Source organism: Corvus moneduloides, chromosome 5, assembly GCF_009650955.1.
Source record: "Corvus moneduloides isolate bCorMon1 chromosome 5, bCorMon1.pri, whole genome shotgun sequence".
NCBI lineage: Eukaryota > Metazoa > Chordata > Aves > Passeriformes > Corvidae > Corvus > Corvus moneduloides.
The window spans coordinates 30607015-30628484 of NC_045480.1; the positions used below are offsets into that span (position 1 = coordinate 30607015).

The 21470-nt window shown below is 39.3% G+C and overlaps 2 protein-coding genes across 22 annotated transcripts in view; one reads left to right on the plus strand and one right to left on the minus strand.

Moving 5' to 3' along the window:
* The window catches only part of PCM1 (pericentriolar material 1), a 43364-nt gene extending 35538 nt beyond the window's left edge, over positions 1 to 7826 (plus strand). For 20 of the 21 annotated variants that reach the window (XM_032108662.1, XM_032108665.1, XM_032108671.1 and 17 more), the window contains 8 exons: positions 494 to 553; positions 1772 to 1910; positions 2600 to 2748; positions 3670 to 3745; positions 4683 to 4933; positions 5134 to 5226; positions 5341 to 5464; positions 6633 to 7826. In XM_032108662.1, coding sequence (XP_031964553.1) covers positions 494 to 553; positions 1772 to 1910; positions 2600 to 2748; positions 3670 to 3745; positions 4683 to 4933; positions 5134 to 5226; positions 5341 to 5464; positions 6633 to 6658 — 918 coding nt within the window. In that variant the 3' untranslated portion in view covers positions 6659 to 7826. Of the gene's footprint in view, positions 1 to 493; positions 554 to 1771; positions 1911 to 2599; positions 2749 to 3669; positions 3746 to 4682; positions 4934 to 5133; positions 5227 to 5340; positions 5465 to 6632 lie in introns of those variants that run through there. The other variant, XM_032108676.1, reaches the window with a different exon arrangement.
* A 1311-nt stretch (positions 7827 to 9137) lies between these two features.
* On the minus strand, positions 9138 to 13292 carry LOC116443879 (general transcription factor IIE subunit 1-like). Its single transcript, XM_032108685.1, has 4 exons — positions 12818 to 13292; positions 11374 to 11575; positions 10612 to 10838; positions 9138 to 10225 (listed from the first exon to the last, which is right to left on the minus strand). The coding sequence occupies exons 1-4, from the start codon at positions 13263 to 13265 to the stop codon at positions 9831 to 9833; spliced, it is 1272 nt and encodes a 423-aa protein (XP_031964576.1). The 5' UTR covers positions 13266 to 13292; the 3' UTR covers positions 9138 to 9830.
* Positions 13293 to 21470: the final 8178 nt, after the last annotated feature.

Genomic DNA, 21470 nt, shown 5'->3' on the forward strand with positions numbered 1-21470 from the left:
TCTATATGGTCTTCTCACAGTGCTCGACTCTGGAATCCTGATGCAGGCATATTTGATCTTGCTCCATTTTCTGGCTCTCCTGAGTCCACTAAAGTAACTGCTGAAAAACACAGCTCTTTGTATTGATCAGAGTTAGAATCATAGAATGGTGTGGGTTGGAAAAGACCTTAAAGATCTTCTAGTTTCAACCCCCCTGCCATGATGTGTCTAATTCTATATGCTAAATATGATTCAACCACAGACTGTAGCATTAGCCCAATATAAACATAATTGTTTAAATAAAAAGGGTTAGCACAGGTTTTTTTAATGCTTTGCAACTCTGAAATTTTGAAGACATCTGTGTGTACAGAAGTCCCTGTGGTTTACTGCTGCTTTAAGATAGCAATTCTTAGTAAGATTAGCATTTCAGGCTGGCTTTCATGAAGTCCTAGTTTGACTCAGTAATTGCAAGTTATTTCAGTTTAGAATTGAAGACAGTTTGTGTTTCTTCTAGGCAAAAAAAGGTCTCCAGGTGGATGTTTGTTCATCTGTTGAAGATGTCGATGAGGACAAAGTACGTGTATGCCTTTCAACTGTCTTTATTCCTCAGATAATATCGTAGCTCGCTTAGTCTTACTGTTGTCTGTCATAGGAATCAAGTATCTGTAAGCAGCCCATTTTCCAATCTTTAGAAATTTATTAATCTCCTTTCTGTTATTTTCAGTGATTTACTTTATCAAAGTAATAAATTAGAATTTCTGTTTCTATGGACAACTTTACTATTTTTAGCAGTTAACGTTTTCTTTTTTAATGGTATGGAATAAGTTGGTTTACTTTCCATCTTAGGGAGAAGGTAGATGTTCTGAATCAGGACATGTGGTGTTTGAGGTCTCAGAGTCCAAGCCTGCCTATGCTCTTGAGTATGAAATTTTAGTACTCAGAATTTGGCCGTTTTCAAGTTGGTTTTGGAAACCATTGATATCATTGTTTGGGGAAATGTGTTGTGTATGAAGTTTCGTATGGTCTGCTGGAATGTTCAGCTTTCTCCAGGCAATGATACAGGTATATATATACACCAAGGAGAATGTTGATTGCTTTCCTAAATGGACATAGGTATAGGAGTGGGCACGTGTGGGAGTGGAGTCAGTACTTTCTTCTAGGGCTTAGAGCTTCTGTCACATGTCACAGTGCTTTGGAAGTAAAAGTGGGAAGTTGTATACCACTTGTTGTGGTTGCTGTAGTGTAGAAGAGTCCTTTCAAGATTGGAAGCCAAACTCAGGGCTTTACTTGAGGTTTGTATAGGAAGAGCAGAATTTTCTCACTCAGCATATTTAGCAAATCATTCAGCAGAGAGACTGAGGAGATAACGCTAAAGAAATGAGAAGCTGCAGTTAGGAATATTTTTACTTCTCATTTAGGAGGAGCAGGGAAGTTGCTGGAGGGTAATAATGCAGGTGTGTCTGTCTTCTTGATAATGACAAATCTAATTTGAAGAATTTTTTTAACCTAGCATGCTGATCAATGTCAACCTTTCCAGATAATGAAATACTCAGTAGTTATGAGGTTCTTGAAAGCTGTGTCTGAACAGTGCATGATCTCTTACAGGAAGTTCTGATGCTCTGTTTAGGAGTATTGTTCTGCTGTATTGATTTCAAGGCCTTAAGGACTACTTAAACAGATTTTTAGTAGATACGTTTTTGCTTTTGAGAAACAAAAGTTACTCCTTTATGCAGAAACCTTAGCTTAGTCTTTAGATGAGCATGAAATTGCACAGTATTCCATGTTTTCCTAGGACAAGGATGAGACTGAAACTGCTAAACAAGTACCGGACTCAGAAATGTGTGCAGGTAATGGAGTGCCTGAAAGTATTAGGTCTGATGCATCTGATCAAGAGGAAGATGAGGAAAGTGAAAGCGGTCCAGTGGCAATAAGTAAGGCACTTTTATATAGTTCATTATTCAGTGCTTCCACTGTAGTTTTGACCAGCTAATTTTACAACAGGATTTGCATGAAGTAGTGCTGTGTAACACCTTCTCTCACAGATTTTATAGTCAGTCCTTTGTCAGTGAAAGTTTTGTAGTATTTCCTAGTGTTATGTCAAGGGTTAAATATTCCAATTAGAGGAGCTAATTTTTTTCATAATCAGTAGGTCTGTAAAAATATATTAGAACCAGATTCTTTAAGTTATATATCCTGTCTCAGCCTAACTTGAAGTTTCTCAGCCTTTAACCTGAATGATGTGAAACCTGTGGAAATTTTATGCTGTTTTTAATTTAAATAATGTGGCTTTTTTAAATGTGCTTTTACTTTAAAGTAAAGCTTGCATATATTTATTATTTTTTTTTGTCCTGTTTTTTGTCTTACACCAACTACTTCTGGCTTTGATTCCTTTACCATTTACATTCTTTGCACCAGCTTGTTTAGTAACTTTGACATTTCACAGCAACACAGGGGCGTTTGTTCATAATATAGCTGATATTAAGCACATGGATCTTTGAAAGTTAAATCATTACTGTATCTTAATCTTAAAGAATGTTTTGAAGTAAGGAGTATACATTGCAGTAAATTCCCCAACAGGATTTGGCAATTCAGAGGTGGTTTTACATTGATTTGCATTTAGGTTTATCAAAAGCAGAAACCCAAGCTCTGACTAACTATGGCAGTGGAGAAGATGAGAATGAAGATGAAGAAATAGAATTTGAGGAAGGACCTGTTGATGTGCAAACATCACTACAAGCCAACAGTGAAACAACAACTGAAAATGAACAGGTACCACCAAAATTGTAAAAGCAGAACAAACCAATGCCAGTGCACAGCTTTTCAGTACATATTTATATGTACCTCAGTTTTTCTTGTTGCACTGTTTTCGTACTATTGAAGGTAAAAGAATAATAGAAGAAATTGCATGATTCCAATAGCTGCTACATGTAAAATGTGGCATTCCTCACCTGAGTTTATTACATCTGATGCCAGAATGGATGGTTGGACAGAGACAAAACTAATGTTTACATCTGCCATGAGAGAGAAAAAATGTTAAGCTGCAAGTGAAAAGTTAAACTTTCAAAAAAGCATCATTTTAAACCTTTAACTAGTTCTTTCTCTGTGTTTGCTGCGATCAAGTTCTAATTGGGAGTCATTCACTCCCAATGAATGAATGTATTCTAGCATGTCTTTTGTTTGTCTTTCCTCTCTTATCATGTGATAATTATTTCTGGGACGATGGTGAAATGTTAATGGGTATGATTGTCATTTCACTGTTAGTTTTCTTAAAAACATTTAAATTTGTGTGACCTGGTTTTGGAGAATTGTCAGTTCTTTACATATTAAATGAGATTGACAATCTCTTGAAACTTTGGTTTGTTCAGCAAGTATTAACATTAGTCAAGGATGTAATTGGAACATTTTACTTTAAAGGCTATAACAGTAGATCTTTTAAGTTGAACCAAAGAGTTTACCTGGGAGAACTACTTTAGTGAAAAGAAAATGTTCAGATAAAACATGCATATCAGTGTTAATGGTTTTGTAAACGGTTTCTGACTAGCTGGCAAATAGGAACTTGCTGTCTTTATTTCAAACCAGTGAAAATAATGGAACAAGTGTACAGTCTGTTTCTAGTTAGTAAATTAGCCAATAAGATATTAAGCTGATCAGTAAAATTTTGTTTTAACTCATTTCTACCTTCCCCAATAGACTTCAAACCAAGAATTGAGTAAGGCAAAAAGCAGCGAGATTTTGTCATCAGAACAAGAATCTGTTAATGTTAAAGGTAAGCCCTGTATGCAGTAACTGAGAGACTAACACTTCCATATGACTTTGCATGTTGTGAGAATTATCTTGGACAGTGCATGTGATACATGTAACAAAGAGAAAGATGATCAAATTTACTGGACTCTTTTTTATGGAACTTTATCAGTTGCCTGGATATATCTGTGTTGATATTGACACAGCGAACCTTTTAAAGAGGAAACATGGAATAATCTTAGGTGGGTGTAGTTTTGATGCTTGACATGAGCAAGAATTTTAGCTGATTGTTGCAGCTCTTGGCACACAACTGTATCAGAATTAATATGTCTCTGTTGTGATGTTTAGATTTGTCTACTACTTTTTTTTTTCTGCTACTATTTTACTCGTTATTGAAATCACTTTATAGTTTAATTTTTTTTTCTGTGAGTAATGTTGTAACTGATTAAGAACCAAGAAATTATTTTCATCAAAAGGAGGGAGCACTACTGAGTTGTAGGAATGTTATTTCTAGCGTAACTGTTATTACTATCATCTTCCCTGTGTTTTTCTGTTGCAAACACTAGTTTTGTTCTTGGCCTTTTTTTGTAGACTAAAAATCAGTATTGGAGTGGCAAAATAGTAAGGAATTTATTGTTCTGTATTACATCTCCTCATACCTCGAATAATTATTTTATAGTAGGTCACTTAGTTCTGGTTTTTGAGTTTTTTTTAAACTTTTGAGTCAGAAATAGAGTCATACTCTCATGTGATAAATTGCTTATACTTAAGTGTGTAAGAGTATAAATATGATGTTTTACTTCGGTCCAGCTTTGTGTTGGTCTGAGACACTATAATTCACTCTCAGTACCCGTTTGTAGCTTTGGATCATAATTTTAAAAAGAATAATAATAATGTGGCATTTTTGTATGTTCAGAATCTTTTACTATCTGCCTAGTTAAAATGTAATTCTGTGGTTTTAGGTGAACAAGATGTGGCTACAATTGTGCCTCATTACCTCAGTGTCATGGAGAATACACCAGCTTTAACAGTCAATACCCCAGAATCCTTTGTAACAGCCACTGTGAAAACAGAAGAATCAAGCTCACCTTTAGCAGTGAATGAAACTCAAACACCAGATACCACGTGTGCAGAAAACAAATCTGGTGCAAGTTCTGAAAGCTCCATGGCTGGCAGCCCTGATACAGAGTCACCTGTGCTAGTGAATGAATATGTGTGTATATTTCAGTTAAGATATATCCAAGAGAAATGAGAAGCTTTTTTTCTATTTCATTGTTATTTCTGGTTTGCAGTCTTGTTTTGTTTCCATCTGCAAATTTGATATGCACATTGAGTTTTTTATGTACTTTAATAGTTTTGGAGTGAAAATAAAACAAAATAGAACTTCTTAAATATCACAATTTTTATTAACAGGAACCTGGTTCTGGAAACGTAAGTCAAAAATCTGATGAAGATGACTTTGTGAAAGTTGAAGACTTGCCTCTCAAACTTGCTGTATATTCAGAGGTATTTTGCTATTATTTGTGGTGGTGTTGTTCAGAAGTGCATACCCTAAATGTCTGTGTAACCCAGCAGTAAGAATTATCCATTATTTTGAGATTTGCTTTTTCTGTTACAAAGACAGACTTAATGAAGAAAATGGAAACGGAGGCTCAAACCAACAGCTTGTCTGATGAATTACTGGATGGAGGTGGAGCTCAAGATCAAGAATTAGTAGGAGATGCCCAAACATTGAAAGAACCTGGTAAAGATTATTTTGTATATTCTGCACACAAATAGGAAAAACACTCTGGAATGCTAGAATTTAAATACCGCTGATTGAAGTAAGCAGTTATCAGGATGGTGTAAAAATACTGGATTTTGTTATCATGCATTTGAAAATATTGTGTTGATACGAAGGGATTTTATTTTGCTGTCCATGTCCCTTCTATATACTTCGTTAAGATTCTGTGGCTGATAAAGACATAAAAAATAACATATTTAAAGTGCATGTCACAACATAATGGTTTTGAAACTTATTCAAATGTATTTTTGTTTCTTGTTACACAAACTTGGGTTTAATAATACTGCAAATTATAATTGCTATTATCGGATTTAATAATGCTCAGTATAATTTTCTGACAGACTGCTCAGTGGTTTTTGTGATAGAAGCATTCAAGAGACTCTTCAGAATAGTAAATATCTCCTCAGGGAGAAAGAAATTATTCTTCATATAAATTATACTATGAAGTAGAAAAAAGTTCCAGTGTGCTTGATAGCAATAAAATTTTTCACTTTCATTAAATATTTTTTATGCAGATATGAAAAATTAATGAAGGTCAGAGGAAATATTTCAATTTTTTTACTATAATACTGAGACAAAATTACAGTGTTAGAGACTTCTATTTTATTGTTAGACTTGTAATTCTCCAGTGGAGTGTACAGTAATGGCATATATAAGGGCATGAACTGGGTATACTGATAGTAGCAGTTTTCTGCTAGTGTACCTCATTCCGATTCCTCAAGAACGATATAAGCTGATGAACCTGCTTTTTTTTTTAATGCATTTGCAATGGCAGCACAGATTTTTTCCAGCACACAATATGAAGGAAGGTGCATCTTCCTTCCGTTTCATTCACTGCCTGTCCGCTTTCTGCTTGTCACAGCTATGCCAGCACAAGTCTGTTGTCCCCATTTGGTGGATACTGATGCACAGGCCTACTGTGGGAACAGTCTGACCAGAACACCATGCCACACCAAAGTTGTAGCTAGCTCTAAGCTATTCTTAACCTGTGTAGGGGGAGATGGCTGTAGCTGTTCAAGTAAGCCATGCCTCAGAAATGCTTGTGAGGTTGTAATAGGAGTTGAAATGCAGTCAGGAGCTGTTTGATGCCTTGTAGATGTTAGACAATGATTTTTTTATTATTTTACAGAAACTTTTGGAGCTCAAAATGCATAAGAATAACCTGAAGATACCTGCATTTATAAATTCTGTGTATACAAATGCATATGGAAGATCAGCAGTAATTTCCCAGAATTCTGGAAGTGTATAAAAATGTAAAATTTTTAACACACTGCCTCTTAGGGATAGGTATGTGATCTTCTGCCTGTGGCAGTTTAAACAGCTGGAACTGAATCCACTTCTGTTCAGTTTTGCTGCACTGTTCTTTTTCTGTCTTAATTTTTTATTGTGACTTGTTTGGTAATTTTAAAATTGTTCAAAATGGTAGTTTTAAATAAAGTTTGGACTTGTCTGTAAGTTTTCTCTTTTGAAAAATTTTCTTAGGCTTACACACTGGTATGCTGAGGTTGTTGCTGGAAGTTAATTGACTTGTTGGCATGCTTGTAGCAGTTTGTTACTTCTTTTAAAACAAACACTGCTAATTTTCCTGGGACAAGAAGTTCTCCAAGTTTCTTGCATCTTCTACAAATACAAGGTCTAGACACAGTACATACCTCCATGTTGCCTTTATAGCCTAGAGTATAGCTGGTCTGTAACAAAAAAAGTTTCTGTTCATGGCCTTTGGATTTCGTTTCAGCACATTTATCTGAGGCGAAATTGAATACCTTGGGTTTATAGTTAACTGCAGAAACCAGCTTTATTTTTCTGCATTTGCTGAATCCTTTTGATTTTCAAAGGATTAAGCCGGTCTGAAAATGTTGGTATCCTTTCACAGCTGCAATTGAAAGTCTGTAGAATCTGTTCCTAAAGTGTTTGACTTTGTAATGAAATTTAGGAAACTACAATTAAGTTCATGTTTTTAAAAAACAGTTGAAGTCAGCACTTCCTGGAGTCTCATGGTAAAGGTGGAATTAGAATTACAGAAAAGCAGACGGGAATACTTTGTTCAGTTTTTCAGGTCAGAGTTGATAATAACACTAAGTCATAAAACTGAGCTAGAAGCAGCTTATTCAGCAGACCTGCTGCATTATAAAGATCCTGTTTACCTTAAACACAAGGCTTTTCTGAAAGTAGTTAAAAAGCACTGGTCATCTTTAATTCAGGATTGTGTTGCTTTTGAGGTTAGTATGATAATATGGCTATATACTGTGGGAGACAGTATAGCGATGGTGAAGCCTAAATATGCTTGAAGTTTAAATAAAATGAGAATGTAATTCTTCTGTAATATTTTTCTAGTTTGTTTGGAGTGTCTCTAGGTTTTATGAATAAATTTTGAAAGGGCAGATTATGGTCACATGCCTCTCATGTCCAAGGATGAAAGTAGATTAGCAAAACGTTTGAAGACTGTTTAGTTACTCCGCAGGCTTTAAACTGGTGCTACTACTGTATGCAGAAAAAAAACTTTACCATTTTGAGGACCAAGGAACTATGTTGTGACAAAGGCAAACCTGTGAACCTGAAACAATCAAAGCTTTAATTACTAATTTAGCCCAAGACTCACTCAGACCTAAAAGAGGACATTTTTAATAAATTAAATTCTAAACTCAAGAGAGAGCATAAGCACACACCATTCCTGAATTCTTGCCTGGAATGGTGGGCTTAACCCCAGCCAGCAACTGAGCGCCAAAGCATCTGGTTGCTCACTCCCCAACCAATGGGATCAGAGAGGGAGGTGGAAGAGTGAAAGCAATATAATTCATAGTTGAAAGAAAGATTAAGAGGTAAAGCAAAAGCTACACATGCAAGCAGAGCAAAATGGCAAGCAGGTGTTTCGCCATCTCCAGGAAAACAGGGCTCCATGATGCATAACAAGGACCTGGGAAAACAAATGCTATCACTCCAACTGTCCCCCATTCCTTCTTCTTTGAGCTTTATATGCTGATCATGATGCCATATGGTGTGGAATAGCCCTTTGGTCAGTGTGGGTCAGCTGTCCTGGTGGTGTCCCCTCCTAACTCTTTGTGCACCCCCAGCCTCCTCACTGGGGGGATGGGGGGATTAGCAGGAAAGTCCTGGACCCTGTGCAAGTGCTGCTCAGCAGTAATGAAAACATCTCTGTGTTATCAACACTATTTTCAGCACAGATTCAAAACAGCCCCACACCAGCTACTGAAAAGAAAATTACCTCAGTCAAAACCAACAGCATGTGTACACAAAAAATGTGTTGAAATGGTATTTCTTTGGTCATACTTTCTCTCTACCCTTTCATCATGGAATGGTCAGCAGGGATCGTGGGAGGTCATCTTGCTTCAACAGGGCCTGTTTCTCCAGGTGGCTTTTGAGTACCTTCATGGTGGGAGACCTGTGCCAGTGCTCAGTCACCCTTACAGTGAAGTGTTTCCTAACATTTGGAGGGAACCTCCTGTGTTTTGGTTTGTGCCCTTCTAGTCTACTTTCCTTATCCCTTCTCACATAGTAGAACTGTTGAAGAAGTTAAACTCTCACTTATGCCTAATGCCAGTCCTACTCATGTAGTTCAGTTAAAGTAGAATTTGTTTCTTGCTATAAAAGAACATTGGGGAGTGTGGGAGTGAGATGGGAGAAGCAAAGTCTTGTGCTTGATACATTGCTTGCTCCCTTACTGTTCTGGACCAAAATGAAACATTACATTGTACTGTCCAGTGCTCCTTGCACTGTTCATCACTCAAGATGGTTCTGTAGTGCCATGAGTACAAAGAATTGGAAAAATTATTCTTAGGATGAAAGTTCAGAGACCAGAATTGTCTCTCATCTATTGCTGATGCAATTTAGTAACAGCTCTGCCCTTAGGATTTTGCTGTGTGATACCTGTCCTTTACTGGTGCCTAGTGAGTGACCTAACAAACCAATGGAACACTCAGATGGACTGAAACCAAGTCATACTTGATTTGGACTCATTTTCACTACTGGAAGTAACTGTTACTTCTGAGAGGAAGGTGGAATAATTTATTTCTTACTATAGATTGCATCACTGCTTTTCAGATGTTATTTTAATCAGATCCAAATGTATCCTGAAATGATTCATGCTCCAAAACTAATGACATCATCCACAAAGTCTAAGCATTACAGCAGAAAACACTTGCTGTGGCTGCAATGATAATATTTGAACTGTAGTTACCTACTACAGGATTACCATCTTGCTTAAGAGCAAGTTCAAACAAAACTTTACCACTGAAGGGTTAACTTTGAAGAACGTAAGTTAGAAGCCTTCATCCATTCTATACAAGGTTGCATATCCCTACAGTAGTAGTTACTCAAAGACAGACTGGAACATTTCTTGTCCTACTTTTATATAAGCGTCTCTCTCTTCATCTGTCATGAGAGACACAAGCTGTGGATTTTCACTAACTTCACCATATGAACAGGGCTGACCAGCTACCATTAAAATAGGACCCAGAGTTTCTTGTTCCTCCTCTTGCTCAAAGTTGCTGCCTGCTACTTTCATTCCTGCTCCTCTTGAGTGCTTGGCATCCTCTTCGGACTCACTGTTATCACTGCATGATCCATGTAGTTTGCTTTTGACAACAGGAGCCTGGTCTCTGCTAGATGATGACTTGGATTCATGGATCAGAAGAGTCTTGATGATTTCATTATCAGTGACAGTTTCTTTAACACTTTCTTCAGTTTCTTCAGAAGCATTTACTCCTAATACACAATACTAAGTGTTAGAGGGATCAATAGTTTACAGTTACCACAGGCATCCTACATAGGTGATTTTTTCTGCTCTGGATCTTTTTTACCCACACTAGAATTCTCTTGAAAGTACAGACATTTCCAAGAGCTTTCCACTGTAAAGATTACCACTAACATTACTGCATGGCTAAAGCCAGAAGTTTCAGGACCTGCTACCTGAATAGCTTTAGGAATATTACTCAGTCTGAAAACTAGATTTTGGAAACTAAGATCTGATAACGACTAACACAGAATTGATACATTATCTTCTAAACCAAGCTCACTACATTTTCAATGGGAAAGCTGTATTTTAAATGCACTAAGGCTGCTGAATTTATTTGCTAATGCATTAAACTTACCAGCGATATTGTTGGTGGCTGTTGCTGCTCCTTCCACGGTGCTCTGTGACAACCAGATAGGTTGCTTTTCAGTTGCTTTTTCTCTTTTTTTCTTCTTGTGCTTTGAGTCTTGGACATCAATAGTTAAGTTTTGGGTGTATGTAAGGCCAAAAGAGGAACTTCTGTGTGCCCATTTTTCAGGGCGGCTGCAGGATTCCAGCACGCTTGAGCCCAACTTCGGATCAAAGCTGAATAAAGTGTCATGTTTTTTTAGAGAGGTAGAATTCAGGCAAGAACCCCCCCCCTTCCCATTCAAATAAAACTGAACAACAACCCCAAACAAACCCCAAAACTATGCTTTGTCAACAGACTATCTTGAACTATCTTCTATATTCAAATACTTTACATTTCGTTTTACCTCATCTCAGAGGGAGGTGGTTCTGAACCATAGATTTTTGCAAGGTCTCTTCAGTAGTGCATCTCTGGATGAAGCACACTGATAGAGAAACATTACTTTCTCACAGAAAGGGCTATGAGCATTAGCTGAAGGAGTAATCTGGGAAATAAATTACTTTAAAAAAATGTATCAAAAAACTAAAAAGGCATAGCAATAATTTAGGATGCCTTAGATACTACAGACTTCTTCATTAAACAGCAGACTATACTGAACAAAGCAGAATGGAATGCATAGTAGGCTGCAAGTTCAGTATTTCAAAGATTTTACACCTGGAAAGTAGTTGGGGGGATTTGCATTGATCAGAAGTTCTAGGGTTATGTTTATACCTTTCTGATAATTCTGGTATTTCTGTTGGCTGAGGCTCCAGCAGGTCATAGGGCAGCACAATATCTTCAGTCTCACGCAGCAGCACAAAGACAGGCTCGATCTGCTCGTTGAACTTCGCCAGCAAGGTTCGAGCATCGTGCTTTGGAAATGCTGAGCCATCTTCCTCTACTTCAGTGTTGCAGTAAGTGCAGCGGAAGGTCTCTGCAACATTTTCCAAAGGGGGCGTTTTCATTCATAGAATGCAGAAAGATCAGCAGCACCTTGTTAAGCAGTCTGCAGCCTGGACAGTTACCCAGACATTCTGCTTTATCTATTTGTTCACATTAACAAGGGGAACTCAGTTCTACAGGCAAACTCAAGACAGACTGTTATTACACACTTGCTATGCAAGTGAGAAATGTCTCAGGAGAGACATTCAAGCTGGATGGACATGTACTATCATGAATTTATTTTTTTCTTCTATCTCATCTTCTCAGTTCTTAATGTAAGAAAAAAATACATCTTTTCAAGCATAAGTAGCATCTGGTTTTAGTTGTTCCAGAGTCAGTCAAGGCATATGCTAAAATCCTATATTTATGTCTTCAGGAAAACAAACAAAACCAAGCTTGTTCTGTGAAAATACATCACCAGCCTCAATGTTTGCATTTCAGTAACTCGACAGAGTCCCTCCGTTTAGAAGAAAGGGATGATTTTGCAAACTGGCAGAACACAAATTTCACCATTAGCATTACAAGTTAGACGTATAAAGTTCATTCTGCCTGGCTCTGGCATCCTTTGCAGATCCCATGAGCCAGATGTCAGCACAGTAGCTGTGCTCTCAGTAGTGTATTGCACTGTGATGCCATTTTGGCTCATTTTGAAACAAGAAGCATCCACAGGCTCTGACACCACTTCTGCTGTGGATGTGTCATGTTGACCTGGGAGGAGCCTGATCCTCCCAGCCCAGGAGTGACAGAACAGCTCTGGTACTACTGAGCTGCAAGATGCTTATTACAGGAGGTGACTGCAAACAGTTTTACCCATCTTGTCCAACTCTTCTGTCAGAAGAGCTGACCACACAAATGGATTAAACTAAGAGATTCAAAACACAGTAAAGCGAGTACTGTGTTCCTATTTCCACATGAGGAAGTGAGACTCACAAGACTTGGATGAGTTAAGATTACTTAACCAAGTTCAAAGCAAAGCTGAGGCCTGGAATCTGATTCCCAATGCCAGGTCATATGTTCAAGATTATTCTTCCTTCTGCGTGGCCTGTTCTACAGAGGCAGCATTTCTCTTACCCTCACCTCCAAGCATCCCCTGTCCCAGACCCTTGTCCACCAGCAAACAAGAAGCATATCCTAACAAACATGCTTTTATTGCAAAGTTCACTTAGGAAACAATTTTGTGCTATCAGGGTTATTCTTTAAGATAACAGCAAATAAGCAATGTTAAGTAACACACCTGTAAATGCATCAAAGAGCTGATTGACTTCAAGGTCCGTGTAAGAGCTAGAGCAAGACGGACACTTAAAAGAGGATCTGGTAGTTGAATCCCGCTCATCTGCTTCTATTTTCCGACGTACATGATCCAGTTTGTATTTTACCACATCCACCAGCACCTTGTAATTAATGTAATAGTAATTGTGCCTCGTGCTCTTCCCGTTAGGCCCTGTTTCGACTCGCATCCGCAGCTTCACCAGCTTGTCTGCCTTGAGTGTGTTGAGGACAGCGCGCAGTTGCTTATGCTCGTACTTGAGCAGCTGTAACAAGTCATCCTCTTTCACGCAGGGGTAGCGGATCAGTACATCCAGGGCCAGGGAACACTCCACACCATAGAAACCACGCACTATGTATTTGGCCAGGCGCTTTAGGGCTGCTGGCACCTCACTGGGGACGTTTTGCTCCTCCATCAGGAGCTGAACCACTGTCAGTGGAGAACTGCTGTACAACAAACAGAAAAGAGGTGAGCTGCAGTGAACACTTCTTAGTCCTCACAGGCAGGTATGAAACATGTCATTTGCTGTAGTACACTTCTGCAAGAGTCTTCATTGAATAGAGGAATGTAAAATCCTTAACCTGCATTGGGGATGGGGAAGGTATTAATAGGTATCAGAAATTATCTAATCTTGAAGTAAAATGGCTGCACCTGAAATATTCATATCCTCTTGTTTAAAAATCCACAGAGGATATCTAGGAAAATGTATTACAGAAAATTCATAATAATCATCCCTACATAAGGCAGCACATTTAACTTGCATGTCTAGGTCTGCCTGTTTGCATTCACAGCCAGCCAGATAAGAGCTGAAGTAAAAGTAAAGCCTTCAAAAATAAAGCTCAGGACAAGAAATCTTAGTTGAAACAGTATCTGCCTTAGCGGCAAAGCCACAAGAGGCATTTGAGCACCTGTTCACATGCTCTTTGTGATTTTTCTGCTGGATGCTGTGGTTAAAGATCTTGCAAAGCTGGGGCACAGGATGTTCCGAGTTATCTGGCCCTCACTCAGCACAGGGTGATTGGGGTAGCACATTTTGCCCCTTAGTGCTCTTGTCCCCTGTAGAAGTAGGGCTTCTGGCCATATTCCTAATCCCATTAACTAGAATGTAACTAATTTTTATCAGTCCAACTATCCTAACTGTTTCTTATCTGTAAGGAGGGAGAAGAAAAAAAATTTGAGGTGTTTCAACAAAGCTGCATCCTAACTTCCTTCTTTGAGGCATGCTAAAATCCTACAGTAGTATTTGACACTGCAGCCTCTAGCCAGATTGCTTTGCAGTGGGCCGTGCAGTGCACAGCCAGAGTGCTGGTATAGCCACTGGGTCAGGAGCTGGGCTGGTGGAGGATGGCATGTTATGGCACAGTACCTTCCAGCCCTGGCACCCACTGCAGAGGGTGGTAAAGCTTGAGCCCAGGTAATTGCATATTGCTGCCAGAGCTGTCAGGGAACCTTTATCAGAAATCCTTGTTAAGCAAACAAACCCACTGCACTAGCCTAGTACTTGGGCCATAATTAGATTTGCACTTCGCACTGTGCACCTTATGGAAAACAATGACAATGGAAACCTGCTGGTCTGAGTCTGAAAACCCTGAAGGCCATAGCACCACACTGACCTAAATTTCCTACAGGAAAAGTGGGGGAACGCTGGAATGGGCTGCCCAGGAAAGAGGTTCAGTCTCTGTACTTCAACAGGACAAGAAGCGGAGCAGACTGACCTGGCTTTGAGAGTAGTTTTGCAACGAGCGAGGGACCAGATGCCTCCAGATCCTCCTCCTAACCTAAATTCTTCTGTTCCAAGAGAGTTAAATTTAACTACAGTAAGGAGAGAAGCTTTGGGAATGTCAGTCTGTTCCTTTACAATCTTCCTCAGACTAAGAGCAGCATTTCTGTGCTTTTTGACAAAAGCCTTCATGAATAAGCACTTTAAAAATATTATTATTACAATGTTACTCTTTCACTTCTCTTTTGCCCTCGTACTCAAAAGGGGCTTACCCAATTTAATCCACAGAAAAATATGCTAATTTACGCTTCTCTTTCTTCCTCTTTTTGGCCTGATTTTGAATTGCTTTCTGTGCTGTGCTTTATAGTTAGCAGTAAGGAAGGACAGAGAGTGTCCTCAGCCAGTTCCAGAGACAAGGAACATGGCTTTGAGCTTCCCCAGGGAAGCACTCTGGAGAGCACTGAGCCCTGTCCTTCCACACTGGGCAGAGTCCACAGAATGGAGGCACTGTAGCCTCCAGTGCAGGCTCAAAGGAAAGAAACCATCATGGAATTCTGTAACCCAGCCCAGCCCCACTGAGGAGCACCAGGTGCAGCCCCAGCATCTGTACTGGAAGCAGTACCACTCATGTGCATTGGTCTGGGATAATGTCTCAGAAAGGGCCAGGGTGCCTTCTGTGTGGGTTAGTGTCTTATGACCTCCAGTTGGACTGTGGCAGTATTAAAAAAGTACAAAACTGTTTCTTCATCTAGTTCTTGGCTAGTATGTCACCAGAATGCTGACGCTTAAAAGGAGTTGTATTAGGTACAGCTCTCATGACTGTTTTTTCTTACCCTAGCTCAAATACAGAATGAAATTATCTCAAAGGGAGTGTGATAAGTAGATATGTGATAAGTAGATAACATCATTAGGGAAGAAGTAGGACCTGACCTGTAGGCGTGAGGTTTGCTGACCTATCAAGTCTCTGGATGACTCCTTATCTCAGACTGGCACTGTGTACTTGCATCTCTAAAGCAAGCACTACTCTGAAGTGTTTCTGAGCACCTTGATGTTAAAATCTTGTCAGGTACAGTCTTACAACCATGTAAAATAGTCATAGAAACAAAAAAACAAACAACCAAACACACAGAAACCCCAAACTCCAGAAAACCCCACCACACTCATACACCAGAGCCTAACCTTCCTCTCTGCCATACCTAAACACATACTTCATGTATCATGAATATATTCTGGGATACAGGTGAGCAGCTTTTTTCAAAAACAAATCCATAAAACCCACTGCCCATTTGCATGGGGAATTGTAAATATGCAAGCCTTTGGTTCAATCGAAAAGGAAATGGCTTTCTTTTACAAAAATGACTGAATTTGACCTGAATAAAAGACATTAATGGAAAACACAACCCCCTCGAGAAATCTTCCTTTAGGCTACAAAAGAATCAAAATAGTATGTATTTTATAATAAGAACTACTTCAAATAAAAACAGGGGGAAGCTTTTTCTACTGTGCTCTGCTGTATTTGAGGTTTTATTTCTCCAATCCACTCTAAAAAACCTCTCCGTCTTTTAATCACCCAATCTGAAGTCTCACAGTTCATGAAAACTACTGATTTTTAGAAGTTATTGTGTAGTTTTCAGTTGACAGGCAGCAGTTCTCTTTTAAGAGGAGCTGGAGACCACCCTTACCAAGGAAAGGAGCAGGAAGTGTGGTAGCTCCCTGCAGTGAGAAGGGCTTTAAACAGAAATCTGCTCTGCAGCTGAGATACAGTCAGTTAAGGACACAGGTATTTTACTACTTACATAGATTTTCCCCCCCACTTTTTTCCCCCCAGCTGATAGCATGCATGGACAAAATATTCTAGAACTCACAGTTTAACTTCTAACTTCCCCTACTTTCAGAGTATTTTTTTTTATGAGGGTAGGAGTTACCTTCTTATTATATTGATTATTTTAAAATTATTCAGTAACTTAGATGCTTGAGCGGCCCTTCTGCTTACAGTTAATATGGAGCCATCCCCATAAGCAGAAACTATGTTTAGGATCCCCTTTTTGTTGTGGGAAACCTACACAGAGTTGTTTGTTGTGCCAGCAGGCAACTATTAAAAGTAGAATTTCAAGTCAAGAGGCATTATATAGAGCAAGTTTTGCAAGGTTTCTCTGAAGCCAGTTGCTAAATTAACATTATTTTTTGAGCAGACTGAGAAGACAAAGTACCCATCTCACAATTTAAAAGGCATGAAACCAGAAGGATTTGGTAGGATTTAGTCAGACTTCCTATAACCCTATCACTTGCAAGTCAGTTAAAAAACCTTATCATTACCTCTCTTGTATGAGCAGAAAACTTCAGGCTGATATTGTAGAGAAACTGCTCCTTTCCTAAGAGCTCAAAGCAACTGCAAAACAAGCTTAAGTATTTCCCAGCCTTTTCCTAGACCTATCTGTGATAAGCCCTAATCATCACCCAGCTGGTGCCAGAGTCCCCAAATCACATTTCATTAGCAGCTGAAGGAGTTCAGCCTTATATACATTGTGTCATGATGAAGCTATAAATCTTACTGCTCAATGAAATCCACCTACAGCAGGCAAGGACTGAAAATGTGACTGCAATCTTTGATTAGTGTTTTCATTAGCATAACTTTAGAAGACTAAAAGTAACATCATCATTAACTCCTTTTGTTGTTGTCGAAAACCAAGTATTTAGCATAGGTAATTTACATAATTTGTTTAGAAGCTTTCAGAACCAAACCAAACTGGAAGCTTTAATATCTTAAAGGAAAAGCTAGAATGTTTACTAGTTCATGTATTTTTACTTATTAATAATTTTAGGTGGTTTATGTCTTCAAAAGGAAAAAAAGAGCAATATTTCACTGTATTTTTCTAGAAGACAAAGTTATGGATACCATTTTATGGTTTAGACATCTCTGTTTAAAAACAATGTTGAAATAAGGTTACCAGACATTGTGCAGTCTGGAGTTAAAATACTGAATTCTATTATGTTTGCAATCATCACATTTCATCTCGAATCTGTGCCTCTTTCAGAATTTTATTTTTTATATATGCACAGTGGAGGCTGGTGTTTTGTAGTGACATGACTTCCATCTCCACTGTACATGTTGCAGCACGTATTGTGCTTTTGTTACTGCTCTTTGTTGCTGGACTTCTGACTCTCTGACTTACCAGGCACGTGGGTCCATTGAGGACTCAAGGTGTGGGTGTTTGTCGGCATAGCACAGGCTGTGGAACTGGCATCTGTAATGTCACTACAGAAAGTAGTGCTTCTGAGAATTGGTGGATACCAGAAAAAAACCTCTTATTTTTTAGCACTTGTAAGCAGGAATTTAGATTTGAAAACTTCAATGGTTTGAGACTGCTTTTTAGAAACTGCAAGAAGAGGTAACTATAAAAAAATCCCTGAGATTAGCTCTGCTCTTGCTTGTAATTTATAGTAGCAGGAATTGGTTTCATCCCTTATTCGGAGAAAAATTCTGCTATTGCTTTTTTTTTTCCCCATTAATAAGAATCCATTTGGCAGATACTCACAGCTGAGAAGTGTAATTGACATAAACCTTCAACTACAAACATAGAATGTCCACAGGGGTAAAATTAAACAGGTATACCTCATTCCAAACACTGGTTCTCAAGCACGCTCCTTTGTTGTTATGTTACACTAGAAAATGCAGAGGAGCAGGACTGCTTGCTGGTACCTGTTGGATTTAGTCTGTGGGAAATGTTTACAATAAACAATTCCTGTGGGTTTCCTTGCCGAGTGCTTTGAACAGGGAAAGTGTCGTGTAACCTCAGTGCTGTTATTCCTGTTACAGCCCTCAGCCTGCATGTGGAAGTGTAGAACCAGATGACAACAAAGCAGCTGTCTGAATCAAGGAGGGAGATGGTGTGGCTGGTAACACTGCTTTCAGAAACAGGAAACGGCTGTCACCTGTCAGGCTGCGACTGACAACTCCTTCGGCAAGGACAGCTAACCCTCATGTAGCAGACAGGTGCTGGCTCAGCTCTGCACGCTCAGAGCCAAGCCAAAATAAAAGAAAAAAAATAAAGTGTGGTCGGAGAAGATATTTCAGACTGCGGGCAGCCCTGGCACCAAGAGCCGTGGGAAGCAGTATTTGTGCTGGTATGCTGTTGTGATGTTGTGTAACACAGACATTACTGAAAGTGGGAGCTGGAGACGGGGATAGGCAAAGTCACTTGGCTTCTTTTCAAACCCATTTGGGTGGCTGGGATGTTTATCTGGAATGGTATGGGCATGTACTGCACTTGCAGGCTACTTGATAGAAAGAAGGCAGATAGTCAACTGAGCAGTCTCAGGTGGAAGAAATAAATATGGAGTCTAACCAGAGGCTGGAGGAGAAAATTAGTGAGTTGCTGCTTTGGGGGGGGGCAAAAGTGTAGTTAAGATCTTCACAAAGCAAATGTGGTATGCTTGACCTAGTGGCAGAGCAGAGGCTGGTGCAGATGGTATGGTGGGAGGTTGTGGTGCACACCTTGAGTAAATGGGATCTGTGTCAAGTTCCTTTATTGTCTTTCTCACACAGACACATGGAAGCTATGAGCTGCTGTATCTTGCATTCTCCTCAGCAATTGATACCAGCCCTCAGTTTAAAAAATAAAATCTCTACCTGTCTAACTCAGACATTCAAGCACTGCCAAATAAGAAAACACCAGAATTATAGTAAGTACCTGTATGTAACCTCCTGCCCTGTGCTCACAGGGCTCTTAATCACAGAGGCACATCTCTCCTCTTTTTCCCTGTACTGGCCCTTTCACAGTCTCTGCCTCAGCCAGCATAGGGGTGTCCATGTTCAGCATGCAGTGTGTGGCTCTGAGCCCTGCTCAGTTTGTGAACCATCCAAAACTTGCATTGAAGTGATTCATTTTTTTAATCAATTTCCCTATGATGCTTTCCCTTCCATGATCTTTGAAGGCTTGCTGGGATCAAACTAAATCAACTTTGAGAGCTTTAGACCTTTTGCATTAGTTTATCTTCCTGATAATGAGAAAAGTAAGAGAACATTGTGCCTGTGTTACATATGGAGCTCTGAGGTACAGGGTTTGAAATCAAGACTGCTGGATAGTTATTAGAGCCTGAACTGAGATGTAAAAAAATTAGGATTCACTTAACAGTACTTTATATGATTGCAGCATAGCTCCCTCTGTTTTGATTGCCTTTGTGATCAGTACTTCCAAAATGCAACTCCTGGTATCACAGACTGAGTACCAGCCAGACACCACAACCTACTGCCTGTGCAGCACCTGGCAGAACTGGGGTGAGAATTTAGTGGACTCAGTAGGTACTGAGATGTGCCTGGTCTGTAACATCATCCCTTCTCTTGCAAGGCATTGATTTACTGTCCTGAAAACTGGAACAGGTTTCTCCTTTGTTATGTTGTTCTCATTCATCACAGGAACACAGCCCATCCCGTGCAGTGAGTGAAACAAGGGATCTTTGTAAAGGGAATTTTGGGATCATACAAAGAGACTGTATCAGTGGCTTCTATGCTTCTGGCTACTTCACAGCCTGAGTATACTTCTAATGCAATTTACCTTGATTTTAAATCTGAAGAACAGTTGCTTGAGATAATATGTATTTTTAATTTCAATATTCTTTTCTTAGAGGGTCAGTTTAGATCTACTGTGTCTCAGCATAATTTGAAAATATATTGTAACAGCAGTTGCTGCAGGTGAGGAGGCACATTTTAGTTGGGGATTCAGCTGACAGCAGAGGAAGGGTTGGTAGAGGAGCGTGCTGCAGTTGCTAGATCTTCATAGCCTGCCACTATTGTATGTCTTCTTGTGCTGTTTCACTTCTCTTTCCTTGGACATTTCCTGACAGTGGCTTCTGACCCTTTCACTCTTTTATTTTTTTCCCTTTCCTGTTTTCTCCTTTCCATCCAGTCACTTCTACTTTTTTTTCCCACCTGGTTCACACAGAAGGCATGAAGGTTCATGGAGCTGGATATGGCTGTCTTAACTGTTTCCACCTCACAGGGGATGGTGGATGTACACCTCTTGCAGGAATGCAAATGTAGCATTCTGGAAACTAAGCTGATGCAAATTATATGTAACGACTCAAAGGTTTAAATACTGGTGCAATTCAGATGGTGGGTGTAGCCTGAGAAAAGACTATGTCTAATCCAAACACCTCCAGGTACCTGAATTAAAGTTCCGCTTTAAAAATAAAACGGCAATGCAGCCCTCTGCTACAACTCAATGCTTGTGATCTTTTTTACTGCAGTCCAAAAAAAAAAAAAATCTTTCTTACTGAGATGACCCATTTTCACTGAAATATAAAGAGGAAAAAACCTAGGGATGGGATTTTTGTCTACACTGTGTATTTGCCAAATAGAGAAAACTTAGCAAGATTAAAAGAAAGACAAGACTAACAGTACAAAACACTAAGCAAAGACTGGAGTTACCCTTAAATGCAGGAACTGCAACAGAGGCAGTCTCACTACTGGGATCCTTCTATTGCTCATGTGTAACCCTTGAGCTAGGAGAACAAACTTTGCAAAACAAATTAGACTGAGATTGTCCCATATACAATTAATGTAATTCAGAGCTGATTCACTGTAGATCAGAAAATGTCCTGAGTACAGTGCTTCTTGGTATGTAAACAGGCTAGCTCCTTTATAATTATTGTTCTCTAAGTAACTGTGTGGGAGCAGACACGGTTACAAAAGACCTTTAAAATCTTTGATTCTGCTAAGTTACAATGGTCTGAAAAACTGGTACGCAGAGCTCAGGGGAACAACTGCATGGTCTGCTTGGTTCTTGATCACAGTCTTTGGCCAACTGGTATGTTCTGGTGCCAGACTCTCTTAACAGTCAAAGGCAGCTTCTTACAAAATGCATAAATATCCGGAGTCTTCCCAAGGCAAACTGTGGCTTG

Coding starts and splice junctions, on each gene's coding strand:
- LOC116443879 (XM_032108685.1), bottom strand. CDS start 13,265: ATGGAGGAGCAAAACGTCCCCAGTGAGGTGCCAGCAGCCCTAAAGCGC. Junction 11,576..12,817: donor GCTCTTTGATGCATTTACAG/GTGTGTTACTTA, acceptor AAAATGTTGCAG/AGACCTTCCGCTGCACTTAC. Junction 10,226..10,611: donor AGCCACCAACAATATCGCTG/GTAAGTTTAATG, acceptor ATTGTGTATTAG/GAGTAAATGCTTCTGAAGAA.